The following is a 24,221-nucleotide window of genomic DNA, read 5'->3' as shown; positions in this document are numbered from 1 at the left end:
TAATGTTTAAACAGAAAGAAATATTCTTATTCCAGGGTAAATCATTCTTTGATTAGTGTAATGGTTTATTTACAAGAAGCATTTCTGTAAACCCTTTTATTTTGTCCTGAGGGAAAAAGACGATTTGTCCCCGTGCTTAGTCCTAAAGTCTGTAAACCCTTACACACGGCTCATTGTAAAATGGTGTAGGAGCATATATAACAGTCTTAATAGAAAATACGTTATGAGTAATTTTTTATACATATATGGCTAAATAAAAGGAAACAATTGTGCTTGGAGGGGATGTTAAAAAGAAATGATTTATCTTTATTCAGGAAAATTTGGTGACATAAGTTGGCTGGTATGTGAAACTGAAATGATGTTACAATTTCAGCAAGAAGACAAACTAGTTTGCCATTTTCCTAGCATAGTGTAGCCAGCTTTGTTTACGAGGGAGGTTCGATTTCAGTGACTTTTTTAATTTCCTGCGACATGAAAAACTCTACGTGAGATGGGTGCCGCAATTGCTCACACTTTACCATAAGCGCAACCATGTGACCACTTCAAATGAGTGTTTAGCAGTGTTCAGCCATAATCCGGACGAGTTTAGGCACAGTTTTGTAACTATGGACGAAACATGTTTCCATCACAACACGCTAGAGATTGCTCGGGGTGAAAGTGTACTAAGGAAAGCTAAGTTGAGTCTGTCAGCCAACAAGGTCATAGCCAAAGATGTTTGGGGGGGGGGGTGTCATTCACATTGATTAACCTTGAGAAGATTAAACAATCACCAGAAAATATTATTGAGGGCTTTTGGACAGATCCGATGTTGAATTGAAGCAAAAACAGCCGCATTTGGCGAAGAAGAAAGTGATGTTTCATCAAGACTATTCACATATGCACACTTGTCTAGTCACGATGAAAAAAATCCATGAATTGTACTACAAACTGCTATGCCAGCCAGTATATTCTCCAGATCTAGCTCCCTGGGACTATTTCCTGTTTCTAAACTTAAAGAAATGGCTGGGTAGTAGGAGATTTGGGTCGTATGAAGAAGTCATTACTGAAACAAATGCCTATTTTGAGAGCCTTGAGAAAATCTATCATTTGGAGGAAATAAAAAAATTAGAAAAAAGCTTGACTAAATTTATCATCAATAAATTCCGCACCTCTGGGGCAGTAGGTGGTGAGAACAGCTGCTCTAAGTGCAATGAAGCTTCTAGGAACAAAGGTAATAAATGCTACCTCCTTAGAAGGCCACATGAAGATATTGCAAGATATTGAAATGCTAACCAAAGTGTCAGACGCAATGGTTAAGAAATACTCCTTTGACAACCCATATATGGTCTCTATCGGAAGTAGGGATAAATTGATTAAAAAGGAGGCCTACCCTACAAAAGGAGTCCTGAAGTTTTACACAGACGGTTCACGCCTTGACTCTAGGGCAGGATACGGAATAAACGGACCTGGAGTTGACATGGCTGTGCCCCTAGGAAGACATGCCACGGTTTTTTCAGGCGGAGGTCATGGCAATAGACTCATGTTCCAGAAGGCTCATACAAATGAGGAGAAAAGGATTAAAATACCTAATACTTTCTGATAGTCAGGCTGCACTGAAGGCACTTGATACCTGTTCGTTTGATTCTAAAGCGGTCTGGGAATGTAAGAATGCTCTAGCAGAGCTGGCAATGAATAACAGAGTAACACTCGATTGGGTACCGGGTCATGAAGGCATTCATGGAAATGAAAAAGCAGACATCCTTGCCAAAAAGGGAGCAAGATCCACAATGGTGGGGCCTGAGCCAGGTTGTGGCGCCTTCTCCAACATTAAAGCTCTGGTCAAAGATTGGGAAAAGAGGATAAGACACAATAATTGGAGTAGAGTCTCAGGATTAAGACTATCCAAATTGTTTATCTCTCCATACGTTAAAGGGTGGACAGCTCTCTTAGACCAGAATAAGGAGGATATAAGACTAATATTAGGAATGTTGACAGGGCATGGCCCTCTAAGGAAGCATCTTTTGAAGATAGGCCTTAGCCAGAGTAACAAGTGTAGACTCTGTGGAGAGGAGGAGGAGTCAGCAGAGCCATCGTAGAAACTCGGAAAAGATACCTGGGAGCATATCTCCTCAGCCCCCAGGATATCAGAGAACAGGAGCCCTCAAATCTGATTGGTTTTTGCAAAAGCTTCGGACTTTGAGAGCACAAAATTAAAGTAAGGGAGGCGCAAAGGTCCTTTTAGGACTAAGTACGGGGACAAACTGTCCTTTTCCCTCAGGAAGGAAAAAAATTTATCAAACTAAAAGGCGATTATATTGAAAAATAAAATTTTTATTTACCGCAAAAACTTTGTTTGGTTCAATAAGTCACTAACTCATCAAAACGCCCTCATATCTAATCAATTTGAGGGCAACACGAGGTGTATAATAGTGGATAAAGGAATGGATCTATTGCTTATCATCCTCAAATATATTAAAAAAATACGTGAAACCTTTTTGTTTCTGTTATAATAGTTACTTTTTGGTCATTCTCAGTATGTCTTATACATCCTTGTTCAGAATAAGGTATAAACATGCTGCATGTTTTATTGTTGGCTAAGAGTTATACATATGGAATATATGGTAAAATTGTTTTTTTAATAGGCACAGACAGTAATTATGAACTAGTTTTGGGATTTTTTACCAAAATATTGCAATATTACGTGTAGTTCAAAATATTTTTCTCTATTTATAAAGGATTGTATTTTTAACCCTGGATCTGTTAAACGACTAGTGGCTTAAAAATGTACCTCCAATAACAAAACACTGGTCGTTTTACAGTAATCTTTTTAATCAAGCTTTTGCTATAAAAATTCAGATTTAAGTGGGGCAAATCATATAACAGATTGATTGGAATGTTTCAAAGTTTAATTTGATGTATTCTTTATTGAATAATAATCAAGTAATAAATACGTATCAAAATTATACAGTTGGAATACAAAACGTTGGTTCGTCATTTCAGCTTGCTCACTTTGACAGAATGTAAATAATAAGATTTTGTCTTCTAATTTTGACGTGTGACATTTCTTTCGGGAAAAGGCTGGAGCTACATCACTGCATTTAGAATTTCTTCCTCAACAAGAGCATCTGTTTATTACACTCTGGTCCGAGGAGAGACATCCATTGCAAACACAGTTAGCAGCATTGCTATAATCTCAAATTACTAGTCACTTGTATTTTGTTATTTTTTATTTTATTATAGAGTTGCGATTGAATCAAGTAACATAAATGTTTTCATCGTGAAATTTTCCATCAAGTGGTATATAATAATGAATGTTTCAAAGTATAATATCTGTATTGAATATGTCTGAAAATATTTCAATGTGTACATGTTTTTGTGTAAAAACACAGAAAAAAGTATAATTTTATGTTTTTACACACAAAAACAATGTTTTTTAGAAAAATATAATTTAAAAATAAAAATATTTTATAAAAAGTGACATTTTTTACTTTGTATACACATATTTTTTAGGAACATTTAGTATATTTTGAAAAATAAACAATAACATTGTTTCTATTTTTTATAAGGCTTTACTTTAGAATTTATTTGATTTAATTAATTTTTTTATTTATAATGCCAAAAAATCCTATATTGAAATACAAAATGCATATAAATGTTCCTTGCGGTGTACTGAAAAAATTTATAACAGTATACACTTTACTTCAATAATAAAAAATCTATGTGTAGGTTTAAATGATGATGTGCACAAGTAACAAAATAATACCAAATATTACAGGAATTCCAACAGCAAAATCCAGGGTTATGGAGGAGCAGTATTATTTTCCTAATAGTATGTTTTCAATGCAATACTGCACTGATTTTTTGTGTATTTTACTGTACAGCAACGTTTTGAAGTTTGTCACCGTTGCAAATTTGTTAATAACAACCTAGAGAAACCACCATTTTCACTTTATTGAAAAACTAAACTGCATACTGTTCTGTTTATTTGATGAATATTCATGGATTGGTTAAGATTTTCATTAAGTTCTGTCGAGTTCTTAGATATTCCACTAAATTAGTTTACTTTTTTATAAAATAAGTGTGTTTGATACAAAACTAACTATTTCTTGAACCAAACATGAACAATAGTAAATACAACTAAAGGAAGATTTTTGGGTTAAGGAACTGGACAAGCGTAAGTGCAATATACTAAAAACAAATCTTGATGGCTAAATTAAACCTACCTTGTCACCTGACTGTTTTGGGGTTGGATATCTTCTGATAGGGTTTTTTGGATTGGAGACGGTCAAGATCTGAAAGGCGAAGGAGGAAAAAAAGGATTTAAATGAAAGGCTGATGTGTTGAACATTTTGTATTGGAATTAGAGTGGTATATTTCTATAAGTTATATTAAATATACAATACATGACCTATCTCAAGTTATGCAATGTAAAGTTTCCAACTGATTGAATAAAGAAAAATAACAAACAATAGAAAAAAGAAAAACAGATGTATAAACCCCACTACGGCTCAAAATAAAATATAAAAAAGGTACAACTGTAACCAATAAAAATATTAAAAAACACCACAACTTGTAATTTTCGTTTCATTAACAAAAATGCTTTATATAAAATTATATTTACATATAATTATAATGTAGGATTAGAACAAATCAAAGATTTCATTAGAGATTAAAAAAAAACTGTTCAAATCCTAAAAAAGGTACACAGGGTCTAGTTGACAGATTTGGTCAGTTTGTAGGAATTTGGAATTGGACCAAGAATCATTTTGGTTTGGTGGATAGTTTCCTTTTGTCTGTATGATTTGAATTTGTAATATACAGGGATGTTTGTTACAAATTTTAGCTTAATAAACAATGTCATAATGAAGTAGGCACTCAATGACCCAGAAAATGAAGTACTCTCAAAATTATTGTAATAGTTTAGACAAAAAGTATGTTTTAGATCATTGTGAGTTGTTAACTTTAATAAGAATTGACTTAAATAAATTTTGTTTTTAATATTACTTATGTATAACATAAGCAATTTAAGTTTAACAATTAATTTATATAATATACTTGGTAAAATATATATGTTCCTCTTAATATTTGAAAATAAAATTAATCATAATAATTAACCAAATAGTTTAAGAAAAGTGACTTCATATTCTATGTATGTGCCTGCCATATGGACAAAAATGTAAATGAACATGCTTAATTTATTTTAAATAATGGAAAAAATATTAAATACTTGTATATGTATAAGTAAAAGGTTTTATAACAAATAACTAAATTATATTTTAAATAAAGTTAATAATGGATTTGATCTGCCTTGTATAAAAAACAAAGATTCTGAAATAAAGATATATTTTTGTGAAGCTTGCAAATTCTTACTGGATAAGTCCATTTAATTAGTGTCATATAAAATGCATTATTCCTTTAATAATATTTCCCACTGACTACCATAAACTATGCCTTAAAGCCAATTTTTTCCCAACTTATCTTTTGACAACTTGAAAAGAATAGTACTTGTTCTTTTAGTATTAAATTGAAATCTTCACATATAAAATATATATAAAATATTCATAATACCTTAATTAATAATCAAGATACAAAATGTCAATTAACTTCAGATTTGCAGAAATATTTTTGAATATTACATATAATACAATTCTGACAGGAAAAGGGTTTGGAGTGCGGTGGGTAAGGGCAGGGGAAAATGCAGTATAGATATTTATTTCCTTCACCTTCTAATCAATAATAGAAAGTAATGTTTTACATAACTCTTCAATACTTCCTGCTTTTTGACTGAGCTTCCATTGAAATCTTTCTGATGAAAACATTTGACCTCTCCCATCAAACAAAATACCATCTCCAAGAAAGTTATACCCCTGACCTAAAAATTTCTTTGCCTTATTTTTAATCGTGTAGTCTTAATCAAGATCTTTTGATTATTGATGAAAGATTTTGCCTTCAGTTGAAAACTTATTATTTTAATTCATATAAATTAAAAGACTTGTGAACTTTCCCCACCGCACGTCACTATTTAAAATCTCACCTAGAGAAACACCCTAGTACTGACTTTGTAAACAAATACAATACTAAGTCTACTCACTACACTAGAGTCTAGTACGGCGCAAATTTGCTCCGCTCACTCTTGACTTTACCCTCGTTTTGTGACGAACTCCCTCCCGGACTGCGCACACGCGGTTGGTAATTCTTAGAGCGGTGAACACCGGTGGTCTGCACCGGTGGGTTGTTACCTCCGATACCTCCCAGGAAGTCAGTGAGACCGCCCAACGCAGTCAAGGATGAGAGGGCATTCAGGGCTCCAGGTTTGGAGAGAAGCTGAGCCAGAGGGATGGCACTGGCCAGAGGGTTCGGACCACTAGATGAGGAGGAGTTGTTGGAGTTGGTCGCAGTAGAGCCGGCACCAGGATTTGATGGATTTTGGGCCTCAAGGTTTGCCTTTTGCAGCTCGACACTGCAGTGAGGACAGAGGTTAGGTCAGGTTATAAACAGTTCTGCTTATCACTTGCTTTGCCATGTCAAACTTCCCATTAACACTTAATATAATTATTTTCTGAAGCAAAGAAGGCAATAAGAGTTGGAGTAGCAAGCAAACTAATCAGGTTTTTGATTCTACTTCTTTTAGTTTGATAAGCAAAGTTCCTTCATTTTGTTTATGGTATGTAATTTTCAAGCATACTATATTAAAAAAGTAATTTTTTCCTCTTTTTTATCATTAGTTAAAATTAACAAATGTGACTTAAGGTACAACCTCGTTTATCGACACCCCATTCACCTTGCGAATTCCAATCTTTTGAAGAATAAACCACTTTTTTTAATTTCAGGATCATTTTGTTTTCCACTAACACGTTTTACATTCAGGGTAACACAAAATAACGTGTAATAAGACACTTACATCAGACAGAATGTTTTCAAGTAGCAACATCGAACTCACTGAAGGGTCAATCCAAATTAAATATTGGTACAGACATGATTACAATCATCTGTTCACTTACGGTATGCGACCACAGAGTCGTGCGACAAAAGTGACTATGAGGAATGTCACTGCCGAGTAAAGTCAGAGTGAGTTAACCCTTCTTGGGGTTCACAGGTGTTCAGACATAATGTTACTGATAGTAGTTTCCCACCAATGGCCACTTGACCGAGTGCATGAACCAAATGTCTTAACCCCATACGTATTGAACAGGATTACTATTCATCAATTGGGTAAAACTAACCTGTCTCACGATGGTCTAAACCAAGACAGTTCAGACCACATTATGTAACAAATCGCCACTTTGTTGTACTATTAACAATGTTGTTGGCTGAACTTTAGCATCACTCGAGGAGCTGGACAAATTTCATTTCTGTCTGTTTGTCTACTTTTCTGCCTCTCCAGATGATACAAACCACTTGACCAATAGACTTGAAATTTTGCATGAAGCTTCGATTATAAATTAGTAACAATGAGTTTGATGATGGTGCATGTCACTTCATGGCATTTGGCCATGAGGGTTAGTGAATATTTTTAAATTGGTCTTATACGTAACCTTAATGGCAATGAGAAAATGTAAGAATAAATAAATTTGTAAACAAATTGAATCCAAACATTTGAGATTTCAAACTTAGTGACAAGAATTAATTTTAGCGCACATTTGCGTACATTCCTTAGCTCATCAAAATTTTTATTTTTTAAACACTGCTATGAAACCTAATTTAATGAACAAAAATGGGAATGCATTAACCCTTTGACCGCCATGAGCCACTATAGTGGCTTGTTGTATGCGGTACCTTGAGCGCCGCGGGCCACTATAGTGGCTCTGTGAACTTTACATCTTTGTCCTTAAAGTATAATATAAATATAAAATATATTTAAATATATTTATATCAACTTTGAATTGTATTGCTCTGCTTCATTTCAACAATAAAATATTGATATTTACTTGTTTCTATAGTAACAAGTGTATCTTCATCCTACAGCGGAATTTTTGAAATTTTTTGAATTTTACTTAAATTACATTATTTTATGCAATTTCTGTGGAATATATTTGTAACTTTTAGTATATGCTCAAAACAATACGTACTTTTAGGTTAAAAAACGTTATTTGAGCCCAAGTTACTTATTCAGTGTGTTTTTGGACCTCAAACTTAAGATTTTTTATTTTTTTTATTACGACAGGCATACATACTACTAAACAAATGTAAAAAAAATAATAAAACTGTAATTTATTACATCAACTGAAAGTACATCTCTTCCCCTCAAAAACAAAACCAAAACTAAAAGGCTAGCTCAAAATTTACGAAAGTTATGTAATTTAACATGTGACCATGCAAAAACAGGTGATTTTGCTGTGGCGGTATTGGATCCGTGCGGTGCTCAAACGTCTGGTGGTCTAGCGAACGACGGCGCGCGGGAGCGGCGGCGCACAAAGGGTTAAGTGGTAAGATATCTTGAGAAAGATTTCATTGGTTGACTGGTTGACTTATAATTTTGCATGAAACTTAATTTCTACACACACAAAAGTGTGTTCTATGATGTCCAACTATGGAATTCGGTTGAGCACCATTAAAGGTTATGACTCAATAGGCTGACACGTTTTTGCCTGCAGGGGAGTATACACATTTCTTTGATTTTCCTTCCTATCTACCTGCAGGATATCTCGAAAAATGAAATGAGTTATAGATTTGAATTTTGCATGCAATCTCAGCAAAGCCTGTTACGCAGTGTTATGGCATACTCCTATCTTGTAAAAGACTTATTAGAGGTTGATAATTATAAATTAGGAAGATGTATATGATTGGTTTCAGATTCACAATAGCACACAGTGTGATGACCAACATAGAAATTGTGTCAGAAGATGGTTCTTCAACAATGACAGAGGACAGTGAAAATAATTCTTATAATGAAGAACCAGAAAATATCAAGATTCATTCTGATGCTACTGTGCAGCTAGGCTGGATAATTTATTTTAAGTGACAGTCCAACACTTTTGTCAGTGAAGAGGACGTTCCTGAAATGTCAGTGTGACCAAATCTTCTTGAAAGTCAGTGTATTAAAATTAAGAAAAAATTAGTGACTGAGTTTAATACAAAAAAGTAAACAACATTTTTTATTTTTGTCTCTATTATTCACCTGTATAAAACTATTATGGCTCTCTTTTACTGTATCTTTGTAACAAATAAACTTTTTTTTGTCTGTAATATATGTTTTTACTGTATTCCCAGTTTATCAGGATAATTTCCTGTCTCATTTAATCTGTATAAATGAGGTTGCACTGTATTACGTTCTTTAAGATAACAAAATCCAATTTACATGGCACCCTCAAAGGCTACCCTATCATGTCTGCCCTCAGATAATGATTTAAAAAAACATCATTATTACTCAATACTGCATATATGGCATGTTTGCGTAATTCCATGTGACATAAATTTTGAAGAAATATATAACCGTGACGTAGTATCGTGTGACACAAATTCCTTTAGTATAATAAATATTACCCAATAAATTACAATAAAACTTGGTGGTTGAAAAGAAGGAGTTTTATAGTTTTTAAGATCAATATCACGCATTAGATACTGACAGCTGGAAGCTACTACAGTATCATATTGTTGCATAACCACAACATTAATTTTTTTGCATTTGGAGTGATTGTTGTGGTATTACATCACTTTACTAAATTAACAATAAGTTGTGATCTAGTGTTGAATATTGCTAGATCAATAACTGTAGATCACTCTCCACATTCTAATGTAGTGATGAATTGTTTTATTATTATTCCTATTTTGTGGTTGGTTATTTTTAGAACAACAGTCATAACTCCTATTATATACCTTCCAGGGCTTTTTAAACTGATTCTTACATGAGAAAGATTACTTCCTCCACTCTCAAACTACAAAAAGAAAACATATTACAGAGGTGTAAGATATTTACATAAATTACAAACAAAATTTATAATGGAAACAGATCTGTTAAAATTAAAAAAAGAAGTAAAGAATTACTTAACTAATTTGTCTCTATATTCTTTTGAGGAATAATTCAATACAAAAACCAATTAATTCAGTTTAAGAAGAATTGAAGATAATTATTGTTAAAATGTAAGTTTTATTATTTAAATAAACTAATGTTGCCATTTTTTATATTTATATTTTAAGATTAATATTAGTATTTAGTTTTATTGTAGTGACACTATTCTTTTTACCTTGTACATATTATGGAATAAAGTGGTTTGACTATTAAAAAGTATATTGAAAATTAAAGATACAACAGTTTGTGCAACTGTCAATGTAAACTGATAAACCGACATTGCTGACTGTTACTCTCCCAATTCCATCTCTAGCAATAGCCTACTCATGAACAAATACTATCTTCACCCGCTGTGAAACAAATATCCAGTTTAAATTTAATGACCCTTACATATATTCTCAAAATACTAAAATATTTTATTTTTCTCTGTGGATCTCTTTTAATGTAGGAAATACATTAGTGTTACTAAATTAAATTTGAAATAGTATAAAAACATCATTAACTTAACTAAGCACTTTTACGTTATATATAACAACTTATTATTATCGGTTGGTTAATATACTTGTATTGTAATATTTGAATAAATTAATTATATTTGACACAACCAGTTCTCTCGAAGCCGGAAACCGCTAGATAAATAAATAGTTGTGGTTATTTTACATTTTTATTTTTAAAAACAATAAAATTACATCCATACTTTATTCTTACTCTGAACAAAACTGACAAAACCATAAAGTGGCGAATGCATGATAACTCCTTAAAATAAAAATGTTTTGTAGTAATTTTTATGAGGAATAAATAGTACCACATATATAATTAACACTATGGAAAAACTTATTAAGCACAGGAAAGTTTGACAGGCATAAAGCAGAGACATTGAAATAGACAATGCATGGAGTAATAAAACAATGAATTATGAAAGGGAAAATAAAACAAATAGGCATTAGGAAAAGATCAATTCTTAAGAACAGGCAGGATACCAATGTAAAATATTAACTTGAAAATTGTATGTTACCTTTGTACAAAATTATGAAAGGTTTTCTTTTATAAAAAATACAAAAAGTAAATAATTAGCATTAATAAAAGCTCTAAAACATATTTCATTTTAATAATACTTAAATAATCTATTCATTATATTTTAAATCTTTTTTCAATATTTTAAAATAAACATTTATTTTAATATTAAATTATAATTATAAATGTAAAAGAAATAGAAAAACATATTTCAAACTATATTAACGAATGTTATTGCAGATTTTTAAATCCAATCTTTTCCTTGCCATTATTACAATTTACTGAAAGTTCCTGAGGTCCAGCCAATATTAAATGTTATTGACTCAAAATCACCAGTTAATTAAATTGATCATAATAAATTAATTACAACGGTTTTTAATTAAACTTCTGACTAGATATATAAGATGCAAATTGGCTTAATCAATTTTATTTATGCAAAGAATTGGTGTTTAATCGCAACAAAAAATAATATATCATGTGTAAATAAATAAGATTGATAAGTATTAAAAGTAAATTCAAAAATACAAAATAATCTTAAAAAAATATTGTACAATTAAAGATTAAAAATAAATGTTATTGGCTTGACCTAGACAGGTAGGAGCCAGGATCTCTGAAATATTAGAACAGGATATTGACAAACACAAGAAAGTGCTTGGTAGTGAGACGCATAAAAGTACCATTAGCATCTGCATTGTCAGAAACTTACATAAACTACTTCAAAACTGACTAATTTCACTACTATAATGATACGTGTGTAGGATAAAACTTCACTATGAAGCTTTTCCTGATTCAATTGTGTATACTTTTAGTCCTTCTACAAAGCCAAATAAACTTTCTTTAAAAAAAACTTCACAATAAGAAATCAGCAATTCCAAATAAAAACTAACCTCGATATTCAAACTAAAATATATTCTAATGCTTTTTCGACACTAAAAAATAAATAACAAATGTTTTAAATGAATTCACATGTGCTAAATGGTACTTTTAGCTAATTGCTGGAAACCTGGAACTTGAGGCAATGGTCTGGAATAAAAGGGATAGAGTCCTGGTGGAGAACAAAATCCTCTGCCTTAACATTTGTCCTCGTGTAAATATTTGCTTCAGTTAAAACAGCAAACCAAATCAATAATAAAGTTATCAATTGGGAGCTCTATTAACCTAACAGGTCTCAAATTTAGAATTCAACATTATTTAATATTCAAATTAATTCAAAATATCTTGTTCAATAAGAAATTGTGACAGTTAAATATTAATTTCAATATATTTTATGTGGCTTGTTTAAAAACTAAATACCATGTTAATATCAGTTGAAAAATTACAAGATTTAAAATTAATTTAATTTATATAAAATATATCACATCTATATCAATTTTCAGTATAACACTAAGGATTGTCTGCAAAATCTTCCTCTCAAACCGAAGGGAAAAAATCCAGGGCAAACTAAACTCCCAGGTAGTCAAACAATTCTAATGTACAACATTTAAGTTAAACTACTATTGCAATCTTAGACCAATTAATTAAAGAGTTCTACAACAAAATAAAATGTTGTTTAGTCAAATCTATATCACAGAAGATACCATAGGAAACATTGGAGAAAGGATTACCCAGGATCAAACAACTTTCTTGAAGGAATGAGAAATGAACAACAGCTTACAACCATAAGCACTACAAACCGTAAATCTGAAGACTGGAAGCCCTGGCTTTGTATAGATAATTTTATGATACTAAACTATTTTTTGAAGTCTTCTTAAACAGAAAAGTAACAAGCTAAAATTTAAATTTACTCATCTAGGTAATCCTACAATAATTATATAACAACATTTGATTTTATTCTTTCACTAATATTTTGGATAGAATATATTGAATATATAGAATATAGACACACACATGTATATATATTAATATATATATATATATATATATATATATATATATAATATGTATATTGGTAGCTTAGAACTTTTGGGGAAATATTAGCCAGGTAAAAAAACATTCACAATTCTTTTATAAATTGATATATAATTGATACCCATTGTTTTGCGGACAATAAACTCTTTGAAAGCACTAAATCAAAATCTTAAAAGTCACACCCACAATTACTTAGTCCTTATCTTTATTACTTGGTACAAATTAGATTAAACCATGAAATTTGTTTAGAAATGATCATACGCAACGATTTGGAGATTGAGTTTTTTCAAAATGTAAACACCAGAATTCAGAAATAAGTACCTGGCTTTTTTTGTTTGCAGAAGAGCAATAAAAATTAAACACAGTTAAGTATTTGCATTAAAATATCTAAAAAGATGTTATTTTTCAACTATTTATATAAAGTGGTTTAAAACAAAGGTATATGTTGTCCGGATTATATAATTTAAATTTCCTGCCATGATTAAATTAATTTAAAATTGTTATATTAATTTTGACAGTAACATTAACTGAACATTTTATTTCCAGTGCGTACATTTAGATCTGTTTTAAATTTAATTGTAGTTTGTAAATTTTTATATAGCTTTAGATATTTTACTTTTAAATAAAGTAATTATATTATAATATTAGTTTAAACTTTGCAAAAATTTAATTCTAATGTTAACGACCAACTATAATTTAGCTGTTTATTTTTATTAAACTTTAAGGTTTAAGTATAAAGGAGTAAAGTATAAGGATAAAGGTTTCGTACTTTTAAATTAGAATCAAGTGTCTGTAGTAACAAATATGTGTAAATTGTTACAACTGTATTGAACAACAAATATATGTATAGGGCCTAGTAAGTAGGATGACTACAGAGGGATGATCTGTTAAAAATGGATTCAGGAAATCTCCACTGAGAGATTCACAAGAGGAAGGATTGAACAGAAAGAGTTCATAATATAAAATAAACTTTTTGTTCCAAAGTTACTTATACAAATCTACTGAAAATCAACCTTAACTTAATCTCACAATACAAAACTACACAACAGCCTTGGGAAATAATAGGTTCAATGTATTTGAAGGAAGGACACTTCTTTGCACAGGACAGCTAAACGCAATGCTTGGAATTACATCCAGATGTGGAATAAGGAATAGACAGGAGTGTCAGTGACTACCATTACTAAATCTACATTAGAATGTAAGAGAGAAGAACATTTTTTAAGTTTCTAAAAAAATATACATATACTTTGCTAAATCTGGTTAATCAGATGATCATACAGGAATAATCTGTTGATGGATTCAGGAAAATATCAAGAATGTAACTCACAGGAATATGGAACAGAAAACGATCTTAAATACAATGTACTTTTCTTTCAATCATTATAATACAATGTTCACATAGAATCAACCTTAACTTAATCTTAAATTACAAAACCATATAACACCCTGGGAAAACTGGGATAAAATCACCAAAGGAGAATTCATAAAGGACAATGATCCAGGAAAACAAAATGCAAGACTTGGAATTATTTCCAGATATGGTACATGGAACAAAAAGGAATGTGTTTTTTCACAAATATGTGCTAGAAAGATAACTATCAAAAATATTTACAAGTAACCTATTATCAGTTACTTAACAATAATAATATTTCTTCAGAACAACGCTTGGCTACATCTACCATTGGTTTTAATTTAGTAATTCTTAAAGAGATAGTGGAAAGATCAACTGAAGGGTTAAAGTGGGTGATGTGAAGAAACAAATAAACAACAAAGAAGACTATATAGATATATATGAGGGAATTGGGCAGTGCTGGGTGGAGTTAACCCTAGGCAACCATTGTATACCTCTTTGCATAGCCAGAGTTTTAAACTGGAATGATGTGTTTGGTCAGAGCACATACTCTCATGAAAAGGGAATGTTCTTGCTATCCATTGTATAATTAATCATTCATTTATAATATCAAAACAATATTCTTTTGTATCCTCTTTTAGTTGTAGACCAATAAAATACACAAGGTAAGTGATTATATTTTTTTTTTTTTTTTTTTTTTTTTCTTTTTTTTTTTTTTTTTTTTTTTTTTTTTGCAAAAAAGAACACCGTGGTAAGTCTTTCAGGAAACTAAACAGTTAAATCTTTAGCAAACAGAACTTTTAGTTTACTGCCTATTGTTATTAGAGGTATGCAGTGGCAGTGCCAAGTAGGATTTTGGATTATGGTTTACAAGATTATGTTGTTTTTGTATAGTATAAGACATCATGCAAACTTAGCTATATTAATAATTTAATGAAGGTTCAATTCATGATTTTAATACTATGGTCATTGCAAGAAAATAATCTTCTATACTCATGCGAATATATCTCAAGGCTAAATGAGATATATATCCAGATGTTTAATTATATGTCTCGAACTATAGTGACCTAGAACCTTGATGATTCTCAGCCAGTCGTACTTTGACTCAATTGGGGTGTGAGGGGAAGACAAGGAGGTGGAAGTGGGGGGACCTTCTAGTTGGTCCCTGTCATCAATCAAAGATTTCAAACTGCAATAAGCTACAATCTCAAATACGAGATATGACCTATCACATCACATCATTGTTAAAGTAACTGCATGTTTAAGTTGATGTATAATAGTAGTGTTTGACAATCAAACCATTTTCGACTTTTTTAGTAGTGAACTTATTAATAATCATCTCAATCTTTATTGAAAATGCACATGTTTTAACAGTTGCATAAAAATCATATGTTGACCAATATTCAGAATGAGGTGTCATTAATCGACATTCACTCGCTTTTTAATAAAAGAAAAAACAAATTCCCATCTTCACTAAAGTACCATTTTTAGGGCAATTTTCAGTATGACAACTCAATCAGTTGTGTCTTACTCAGTCAGAAAGTGTTGAAAGAATTCCACAGTAGACAAACCATTTTCACAAAAATACTAAACTATGACCAAACACATCCCCCAGATGAAGCCATTGACTCTACAATGTTGCCAAGCAGAAGAAATAAAAACTGTGTAAAAATTGCCCAGCACACAACTGTTGTGAACTCCTAGTGTAGTATTACTACAAACAACCACATCAGTCTACCAAGGCAAATTTGTCTTGAATGAGTAGACATAATTTAAATAATCTTCTTCAACCTGAACTGTCATATAAAGCTTATTGGAATATTTCTCAAACATAAAAACAAATAATACAAATATCAAACTAAAATACAAACCAATGATAATCAATTTTAGACAATCCACATAAAACGAATTAAGCATTACAGCATGTCTCCCTCCTGTACAGTTACAAAATATGTTTAAGATTTGATGTAATACATTTTCTATATGAAATAATGCTCCCAAGTCATCAAAAGCAAGTAAAATCATCACTCCTAACTGCAAAACCCTCATAACGAAAAATCTTTACATTTTCAACTATTAGCAAGTTACTTACTCCACTTAGGAGCACCAAACTAGTTATCGGCTTATTTTGTTAGCCACATGCTGAATCTTAGAAGGCTGAGCACACTAATGTGACAGCACTGTGATGTGTTTACCAAGGCTGGAGCACCACCAGATATGTCCAGCTGGATCAGTCATTGATGTCAATAAGACTGTCAGGTAGACAATACCGTTTGTGTAAAAGTTTCCTGCAAATTATAAAATTATCTCTAATCAAGCATTCTACGTTCCAGTAATTAGATGAAGTTTATAATAATTGTAGGAAACTAATATTGTGATCACACTTAAAAAGAATATTTTCTAAGTATGTAGTGGTTTATGAAACTGATTGTATGATATAACTAGAAGCAATAGTCTCTGCCGAATTGTTTTCAATAGTTTTATTGAAACCAAAGATACATGTACAGGAGTATATAAAATGACTGACCTCATGTTTATGAGATACTGCGCCAGAGCCACAGCGTCAGGGTTACCAGTGATGGTGATGGTACGGTCAGTAGCCCCGGCATCCCTCTCTTCACAGTTGCTGATACGGATCATCGCTCCACTTATCTGCCTGTTGGTTACCAAAGACAATGTCAACACAACTCTATTTCGTATATACAAGCTTCTTTGTCATAAACACAATTTGGCTTCTACTTCCTAAGTGACTCCACAAACCAATAAGAAACCATAAAAAATTCAAACATAAAAAGATACTTATTGGTGTCCAATAGAGATCAAACAATTATATACATATCCATTATATTATACAAAAATAAATTCAATGTATGTAATATTCTTAATGAAAATAACTTTAAAAATTATGTTTGTTGAGATGAAAACTTTTAGGGAAGATAAAATGTAGAAATGCCTGAAGCCTTTTCTAACAAGACAGTATTATTTCTTTGTTCTGTTATGGTTTCCTGTTGTTTCTAACTGGGCGTGAAATATCAGATTGTGTGTTTATTTTGTTATATATCCATTAAGAATGAGAGGAATAACCCTCCAATTTTGAAAATATAAACTTCCTTTTCCTATTAAATCAGGACTCTTATTATTAATCACCCTCTTTAATCATAAAAACTTAATTTGATGAACTGCTTGGTAAGGTAAACATCTGTCTTATAAAATGTATTATACACCTATGAAACGCAATTACAGTAATAATAAAAAAATCATAGCGTAGTAAACAAAACTTAAAATTATAAAAATGATTATTGACTTAGAAATTAAGAAGAGTGGTCTTAGGTACTATATTCTAAAAACAAAAAACCTGTTACACAAATAAATTGGTCCTATTTGCCAGTAACATTTTGGGGTTTCTAACAATAGTCTTGATAAATATTTTGCTATGACGGAAAGCTTACCTGATCTCTGCGATCTTGGTACCACCCTTGCCAATAATACAGCCAATGAGATCGTTGGGCACTGTCATCTCATGGGTCTGCTGATTGGTGTTCTGTTGGTTCCCACGGTTGGGATTGTTTGTCCTGAGCTGACTGCCTGCCAAAGCCGCCAATGCTACAACAAAATATGCAAACATCCACATCAAAATATTATCTTACTAGCAGTTGCACGCAGCTTCATATGCTATGCCATAAGTTTTGCACTTGTACAAGCACTTCTGGTTCGAGTGAATTATACTTTCTACGCCAATGTTGAATTTGCCTTCTCCCCACAATCAAGAAAATAAGTTAAAAAGTATATTTATGATAATTTTAATTTACTCAGTCCTGTCTTTAGTATTTTAGTTTTAAAGCAGATTTTGCCACTCTCCTGATCAAGAAAATATATATATTAGACAGGTCTGAGAAACCTACTTTTGTCAAAAGACAAACTTAGATAGGTTTCCTAACAGTCTTTCAATACATAGTAAAAGTTAAACTACATTGTCCCTAATATCTGCATTGCCAACAGTTACCCACTGCTTTGCACGCAATTTACCTGTAATAGGGGTTGCACGTTTATGACCACTGCTGGTTCAATTTAATTATATTTCCAATGCCAATTTTGAGTTTGCCTTTTTTATATGATTAATAAAATACGTACAAATCTAAAAGTTTTATTATGGCCATTGTCACTTACTTTGTTCTCAGTATATTTTGTTCCAGTTTTTTTTTTCTAATCAACCAAAAGCTTAAAATCGGGAAGATTTTGCTCTTTCACAAATAGAATTACGACAACACAACTACAAAGTAAATAAATGCACGAAAGACTGTGGCTCGTCATAATGAGTTCGTTAGATTATAGTCATGAACCACGAAACAATATGGCCTAAGACCATGTTTACACTGGCAAGTTAAGTTGCAAGAGAATTTGTACAACTTCTGTTGCGTAATATAAACAAGATAAGCAATCATACTCACAAAAACTGTCGCAAGTACTTGCTACAATTGTATCAAATTATTTTATTCAAGCCACTCAACAGACACGCAATAGGCTATGTCAAATATACATGATATCGCTGGTTATTCCGAGAGTTAATATGAAGTCTGTTCACACGGCTGTGATGTCTCAGCAATGTTTATTTGAAATTTTAATAACCGACACTGATCTCAAGTTCTTGCGCAACTGTCTGACATTGTTGAGCTCTTGCACCGGTTTAAAAGCAATTTTTACAGTGCCGGGTACAAAACTTGAACAATTTTTTGTCAGTGTGAGCGCAGTACACTAAAGGTTTGGATGTGACCGTAATATCATAACATAAAATCACTTTCTTTGTTTTAACCTATGTAATCTGAAAACCAAACGGAACACGTATGAGGAACACTCGTTTATAAACCAACCAAGGCCTCGGCCGCAATACAAACTGTGGGCGGTAAGCACTGGATCAAGGGGCGACAAAGTTTAATGTTTGTGTTGTACATATAGGGAACACTTGACACTAGCCACGACAGACGTGAGTGGCAGAGCGGTACCATGCAATGCCACTTATCCACCGCCAATTCTAGACAATAAATGTGTTCCTGCCGATCAGCCCTCAGCTCATTCTGTCATTGCTGTGCAACATGTCGGATGTAAACACACCTTTTTTGGTGTTACTTGTAGCTTGCCCACTAATTTCTTCTCCAATCTTATCAGGCTTGGTAAAAATTCAACTAAAATTCTGGTATACTGAAAAAACCGGGTCTAATCAAACCATCAAACATATTATATTATTCAATGAACCGAACTATTAACTCTGTTTATAGAGTGAATACTGTACATTTTAGGCCTGTGCTATCTATTTAATACACATCTTGTCAAAACACTATTTTCACTCAAGAATAAGAGTTGGACACATCGTCCGGAGACCCCACTTTAACAAGAGAATAATCTTTAAACAAAAAAACACAACTATAATGGGGTTACTCCCATTTTACCGCTTAATGCATACCGCTCATTTAGTTCTGAAGTTCGGGACGTTCAGTCAGCCGATTAAAATTGTCCAATGCATTGTTACGGTGTTTTATTTTGGGGGGGGAGAAGAGGGGGGATGGCTTGCCAAGGCACAGGAGTAGAACTAACCAAAATATACTCCACAGCACTAGTGGAGGCAACCCTCAGATGAAGCTTGCGAACAAATATCTATTTCCATTCACAATTTAACGATCCACATCACATAAAATACAATGTTTTGAGATTAATCAGTTTTGATTCAAGGAGCTGTCAAATTATGTCTTGGTTTTATAAGTTCTTGGAGACAGAAAAAGTTTTTGAAATTTTCCCGGTTCTCAGGAAGATTCCCGGCTTATTCCCGGTCCATTGAATCCCTGGCTTACTCCCTGTCAGGTGGTCACCCTGATAGATGTTATAACATTGTGGTTTTTGCTGCTAGGCTTTCCATATTAAAACTGTACAAAAACCAGCATTTATCATGCTAGGAGGTGAAAATAAAACTGAATTTTTGTTTTCTATAAACTAAACATCCTGTACTAGAGATTGTTGGGGGCCCAAAATAAGCAGTCCCTTTTCAAAGTAGTAATTGGATAAGAAATGTTACAAATGAAAATTTTAATATATTGAAATATACATTCTACCAGCTTCTTCTTATTGGAATAAAATGCTTAATTTATGAACCAACGCTCTAATAATTAAGAAATTTTATTTTTGTTTTTGTTTATAATATTTTTATCTAATATCCAAATATTAAAATATTTTAATTTAATATCAAAATATTAAAATATCTTAATTAATGGAGTTTGCTCATAAATTAATCATATTAAAATATATTTATTATTCGGTCAAATTTGATGATATACTTCTTTCAAATAACAGTCTAAGTTTTGAAGAAACAGGACTAGTCAAAATAATTTCTGTCTGCTCCTAACTCGACTTCAAAAATTCACTCTCATCCACCTCACTCTTGTAGCATACAATATGTGCATTATAAACAACAAGATAGCTGTTTCTTAAATTCTCACCTGCAGGGTTGAGCCCAGTGTTAGCAGAGTTGAGGCCACCCAGCCCTAGTGCCGCCAGACCCGCCAGAGGGCCCCCACTCATCTTGTTGCCCTGTAACAGTGCTAAAACATCAACTTCCACCCAAGCCTGCTCACCAAATTAAAATTTCTCTAATTTAAAAGGCAACAGTAATGAATTGGTTTATATTTTTTTTATCCGGTATTTTAGCTTGATACTGCTAATTGTTAAAAAAAATTATTATGGTTTATAATGAATGTCAAGTAAAGTATTGCGGTAATAATTTCTTGTTAGTAATATTTTATTAGATCTAGGACTTGATATCATTAAAATATTGGATAAACTTCCAAATCGTTGTTCTGAGGTTCCTAGTACAATTTTTCTAATTCTATACTTTAAATAACAGCAGAATCACCTTTCATTGAAAAGTCTAGACAACACAAAGGATGTGTGTTCTACCTTACAACTAAAGCACAATTTGTGTACATACAACATACTTCCTAATCACTGCAATGTATTAAAACAAAATAATCACATTACAATGTAAAGTTCCGCTTGACACCAACTTTAGTTTAGAATCGTGATTATTCCGATCAATTTTTTTTTTCTAAAATAAAATGTTTTCTTACTTTTAACAATTGGTTTTTAGTTTTTCAGAATCATGTTATTAGTGTTAAGGGGTTCTAACTGCATTAACGTATTAATGTTTTCATTAAATTTCTAAATTCTTGTAGCAGAAAAACATCTTTGTATGAAAACATCGATGTAAATGACGTATGCATCTAAAACATAAATAAAGTCTTAACAGGTTGCCGTAGCAGAAATGTCATGATGAATAATAATCTCTTCCAAATATTTAATTAACATTTTTGTAATTTTTCTTTTTAAAATTGTAGAATAAGAAAACTTTAAGCATTTCAACTTCCCGTAGATTCAAAAATATGAATATTTTTATTGTCTTGTGCAGGCAAACCTTAACACAAGATGACAAACATATTTGCATCCATTGTTCCATAGTTATTTAGTTTGCTGACAATGTATTATGGAAATAATAATTTTATTTGGTGTTTTTTTGTGTTTTACCTCAACACAAACTTTACTTACATCTCCATGAGTTGGCACAGCATAGTTTCCTTGGATGGTATATGCCTGACCACCAGCCAAGATAACAGGACCTGCCACAGAAGGCTTAGGTCTATAAGGAATAGTGGCTCCTTTGGGTGGTGACTGCAACACAAGCACAATTATTTCTAACACCATACATAAGACAAACTTTTATTTCCCATTTATTTTTTAGTCAAAACCAAAAATTATTTTTTTTAATGCTCTATTTATGATATGAAACAGTACTATTCATACAGTACTATCATCATATTTATAATAATTAGAACCCAATATTATTGAAATACTGTATTTTATGAGATTTGCAATAAAACGCTTTACTGATACATCATGCCAGTTACTTTACACTCATAAACAATATTACAGTTTCAATTTTTGAAATGAAGTAAATTTATTTCATTATTAAATTTATTATACAGTTAGTCTTTTAATTCACTAACTCTTGGGAATTCTTTACACATATTGATGTAACAGCGCTAGGAAGGTGGATTGTATATTTATCTCGATCAGACACAAGGAGTGATCGGATTTCAAAGATATTGACCATCCAGGATAAAATTTTGCATTTTTGCTCGTCATCATTAATTTTATGTTATGGTACAATGTACAGAAACACATTTTATGTGTTCCACTTTGCCCAAGAAGGATGATGACCTTTGGTCTAAGCTTACAAACCTTCGAAAAATTAATTTGACTTGTTGGAAATTTTTATTTTTATTTTTTTGTTATGTATTTCTTTGAAATGTGCTAAATCTTTATTTACATAAGCAATGTATTTCTTTGAAATTTGCTAAATCTAATCTCTTTTGAACCTGTACCTTTCTATCTTTATTTCTAATGGTGATGATGATCAGATTTACCAGGCATCATTCTACTAATGTCATTAGAATTGTGAATAACACTAATTCAGCAACATTCTCAATCAAAATTCTTAAAGGACAGACTATTACTTTCTACTTTTCAGAATCCAATAATATAAGGGTTCAAAAATGGCTGAGATTCAGTGACTGACAAACACTGTCCTGGCTGACCAGTTGAAGTTTTAACTCCCTCACTGGAAAGTCGAATTAATGACGTAATTCGTGCAGACCGCTGAGTCACTGTGGAAATAATAGTTGAAAAAGTTCACGTGAGTATGGGTACAGTTCATAACATTATTAAAAACAAGTTGAAGTACCGCAAAACATGTGCAAGATGGTTCCCAAAGGAGTTGACACGACTACACAAAGAAACAAGGTTGAGAGTGTGCACAGAGCTACAGGAACGTCATGAAAGAGAAGGTGAGCACTTCCTCAACAAAATTTTAACATGTGATGAAACTTGGGTTCACTATTATAAGTCAGAATCAAAAAGGCTTTGGAGTGGAAGCAAACCAGCTCACCTGTCATGAAAAAATTCACAATTAACAGTCAATACTACTCAGATATGCTTTTGAAGAAAGTGAAGCCAGCCATGAAAGAGAAACGTTGTGGATCTCAGAGGAGAGGTTTGATTCTCCAACAAGACAATGCACGTCCTCATATTGCTCAACTAACCCGAGAAGAAACCATTAACAAAATGGGCTGGAAAGTACAGCCTCATCTCCCTTCAGTTCCGATTTAGCACCAAGTGTTTGGTCCGCTGATGGAGGCATTGTGTGGAAACTGGTTCCAGAATACCAAGAACGCCAAGAAATTGAGGGAAATTGGCTCAAACACCAGAGTTCTTTGCAGCTGGTATAAAAAAGCTTGTGGTCTGTTGGAACAAATGCATAAATGTTCAAGGGGATTATGCTGAAAAGTAGTAAAAGTGTTGTTTTGTAAAATCATATGCAAATTTAGAAGTATTAACCAAATTAGAAATAAAACGTTGACTGGCAAAGGGAGATAATTTCACATCTAAATTATTGCAGAACACAGTAGCTTACTTAATGTACATGGCAATGACTGCTCACACCAAACCAGTACTCCAGTAACAAAATATTTTTTTTTTAATAAGAACATATTTACTTCCCATTATAAAATTTGGAAAAAATTAAGAAGACCTATTTTTTGTTAAAAAAAAAAAAAACAGTTTTGGGAGAAAAAAAAACATAGTTATGTGATATATCAAATTAAAGAGCATTTCAAATGGAAAAGAATGTCACACATTTGAGTGCTTTCGTTTTTGTAGTTATGGTGATTAGAAAATACTGAGATATCACCAAAATCTGCCTTTTTGTTGGTCTTTAAAAGCCTGTAACTCAAAAACCCAAAGCAAAAAAGTGTAAAATTGTGCATTTTACTTGTCTTGGTAAGGTATAACTTCCACACAAAAAATTTTTAAACTGAAAGGTCAATGTCCAGAGACCATTTGTTGATTCGACATGGAATGACC

The 24,221-nt window shown here is 32.0% G+C and overlaps 1 protein-coding gene across 6 annotated transcripts in view; it reads right to left on the bottom strand.

Annotated features, from left to right (window-relative positions):
- Nucleotides 1-4,317: 4,317 nt before the first annotated feature.
- The window catches only part of LOC124367137 (poly(rC)-binding protein 3-like), a 48,879-nt gene continuing 28,975 nt past the window's right edge, over nucleotides 4,318-24,221 (bottom strand). For 5 of the 6 annotated variants that reach the window (XM_046823802.1, XM_046823791.1, XM_046823796.1 and 2 more), the window contains exons 6-10: nucleotides 21,849-21,971; nucleotides 20,747-20,837; nucleotides 17,711-17,864; nucleotides 16,789-16,917; nucleotides 4,318-6,439 (exon numbers count right to left, since the gene is read on the bottom strand). In XM_046823802.1, coding sequence (XP_046679758.1) covers nucleotides 6,082-6,439; nucleotides 16,789-16,917; nucleotides 17,711-17,864; nucleotides 20,747-20,837; nucleotides 21,849-21,971 — 855 coding nt within the window. In that variant the 3' untranslated portion in view covers nucleotides 4,318-6,081. Of the gene's footprint in view, nucleotides 6,440-15,000; nucleotides 16,550-16,788; nucleotides 16,918-17,710; nucleotides 17,865-20,746; nucleotides 20,838-21,848; nucleotides 21,972-24,221 lie in introns of those variants that run through there. The other variant, XM_046823819.1, reaches the window with a different exon arrangement.

Source organism: Homalodisca vitripennis, chromosome 1 (genome assembly GCF_021130785.1).
Source record: "Homalodisca vitripennis isolate AUS2020 chromosome 1, UT_GWSS_2.1, whole genome shotgun sequence".
In the NCBI taxonomy this organism is placed as follows: Eukaryota; Metazoa; Arthropoda; class Insecta; order Hemiptera; family Cicadellidae; genus Homalodisca; species Homalodisca vitripennis.
The sequence above is the reverse complement of the archived record's forward strand: the minus strand, read 5'-3'. Positions and strand labels throughout refer to the sequence as shown.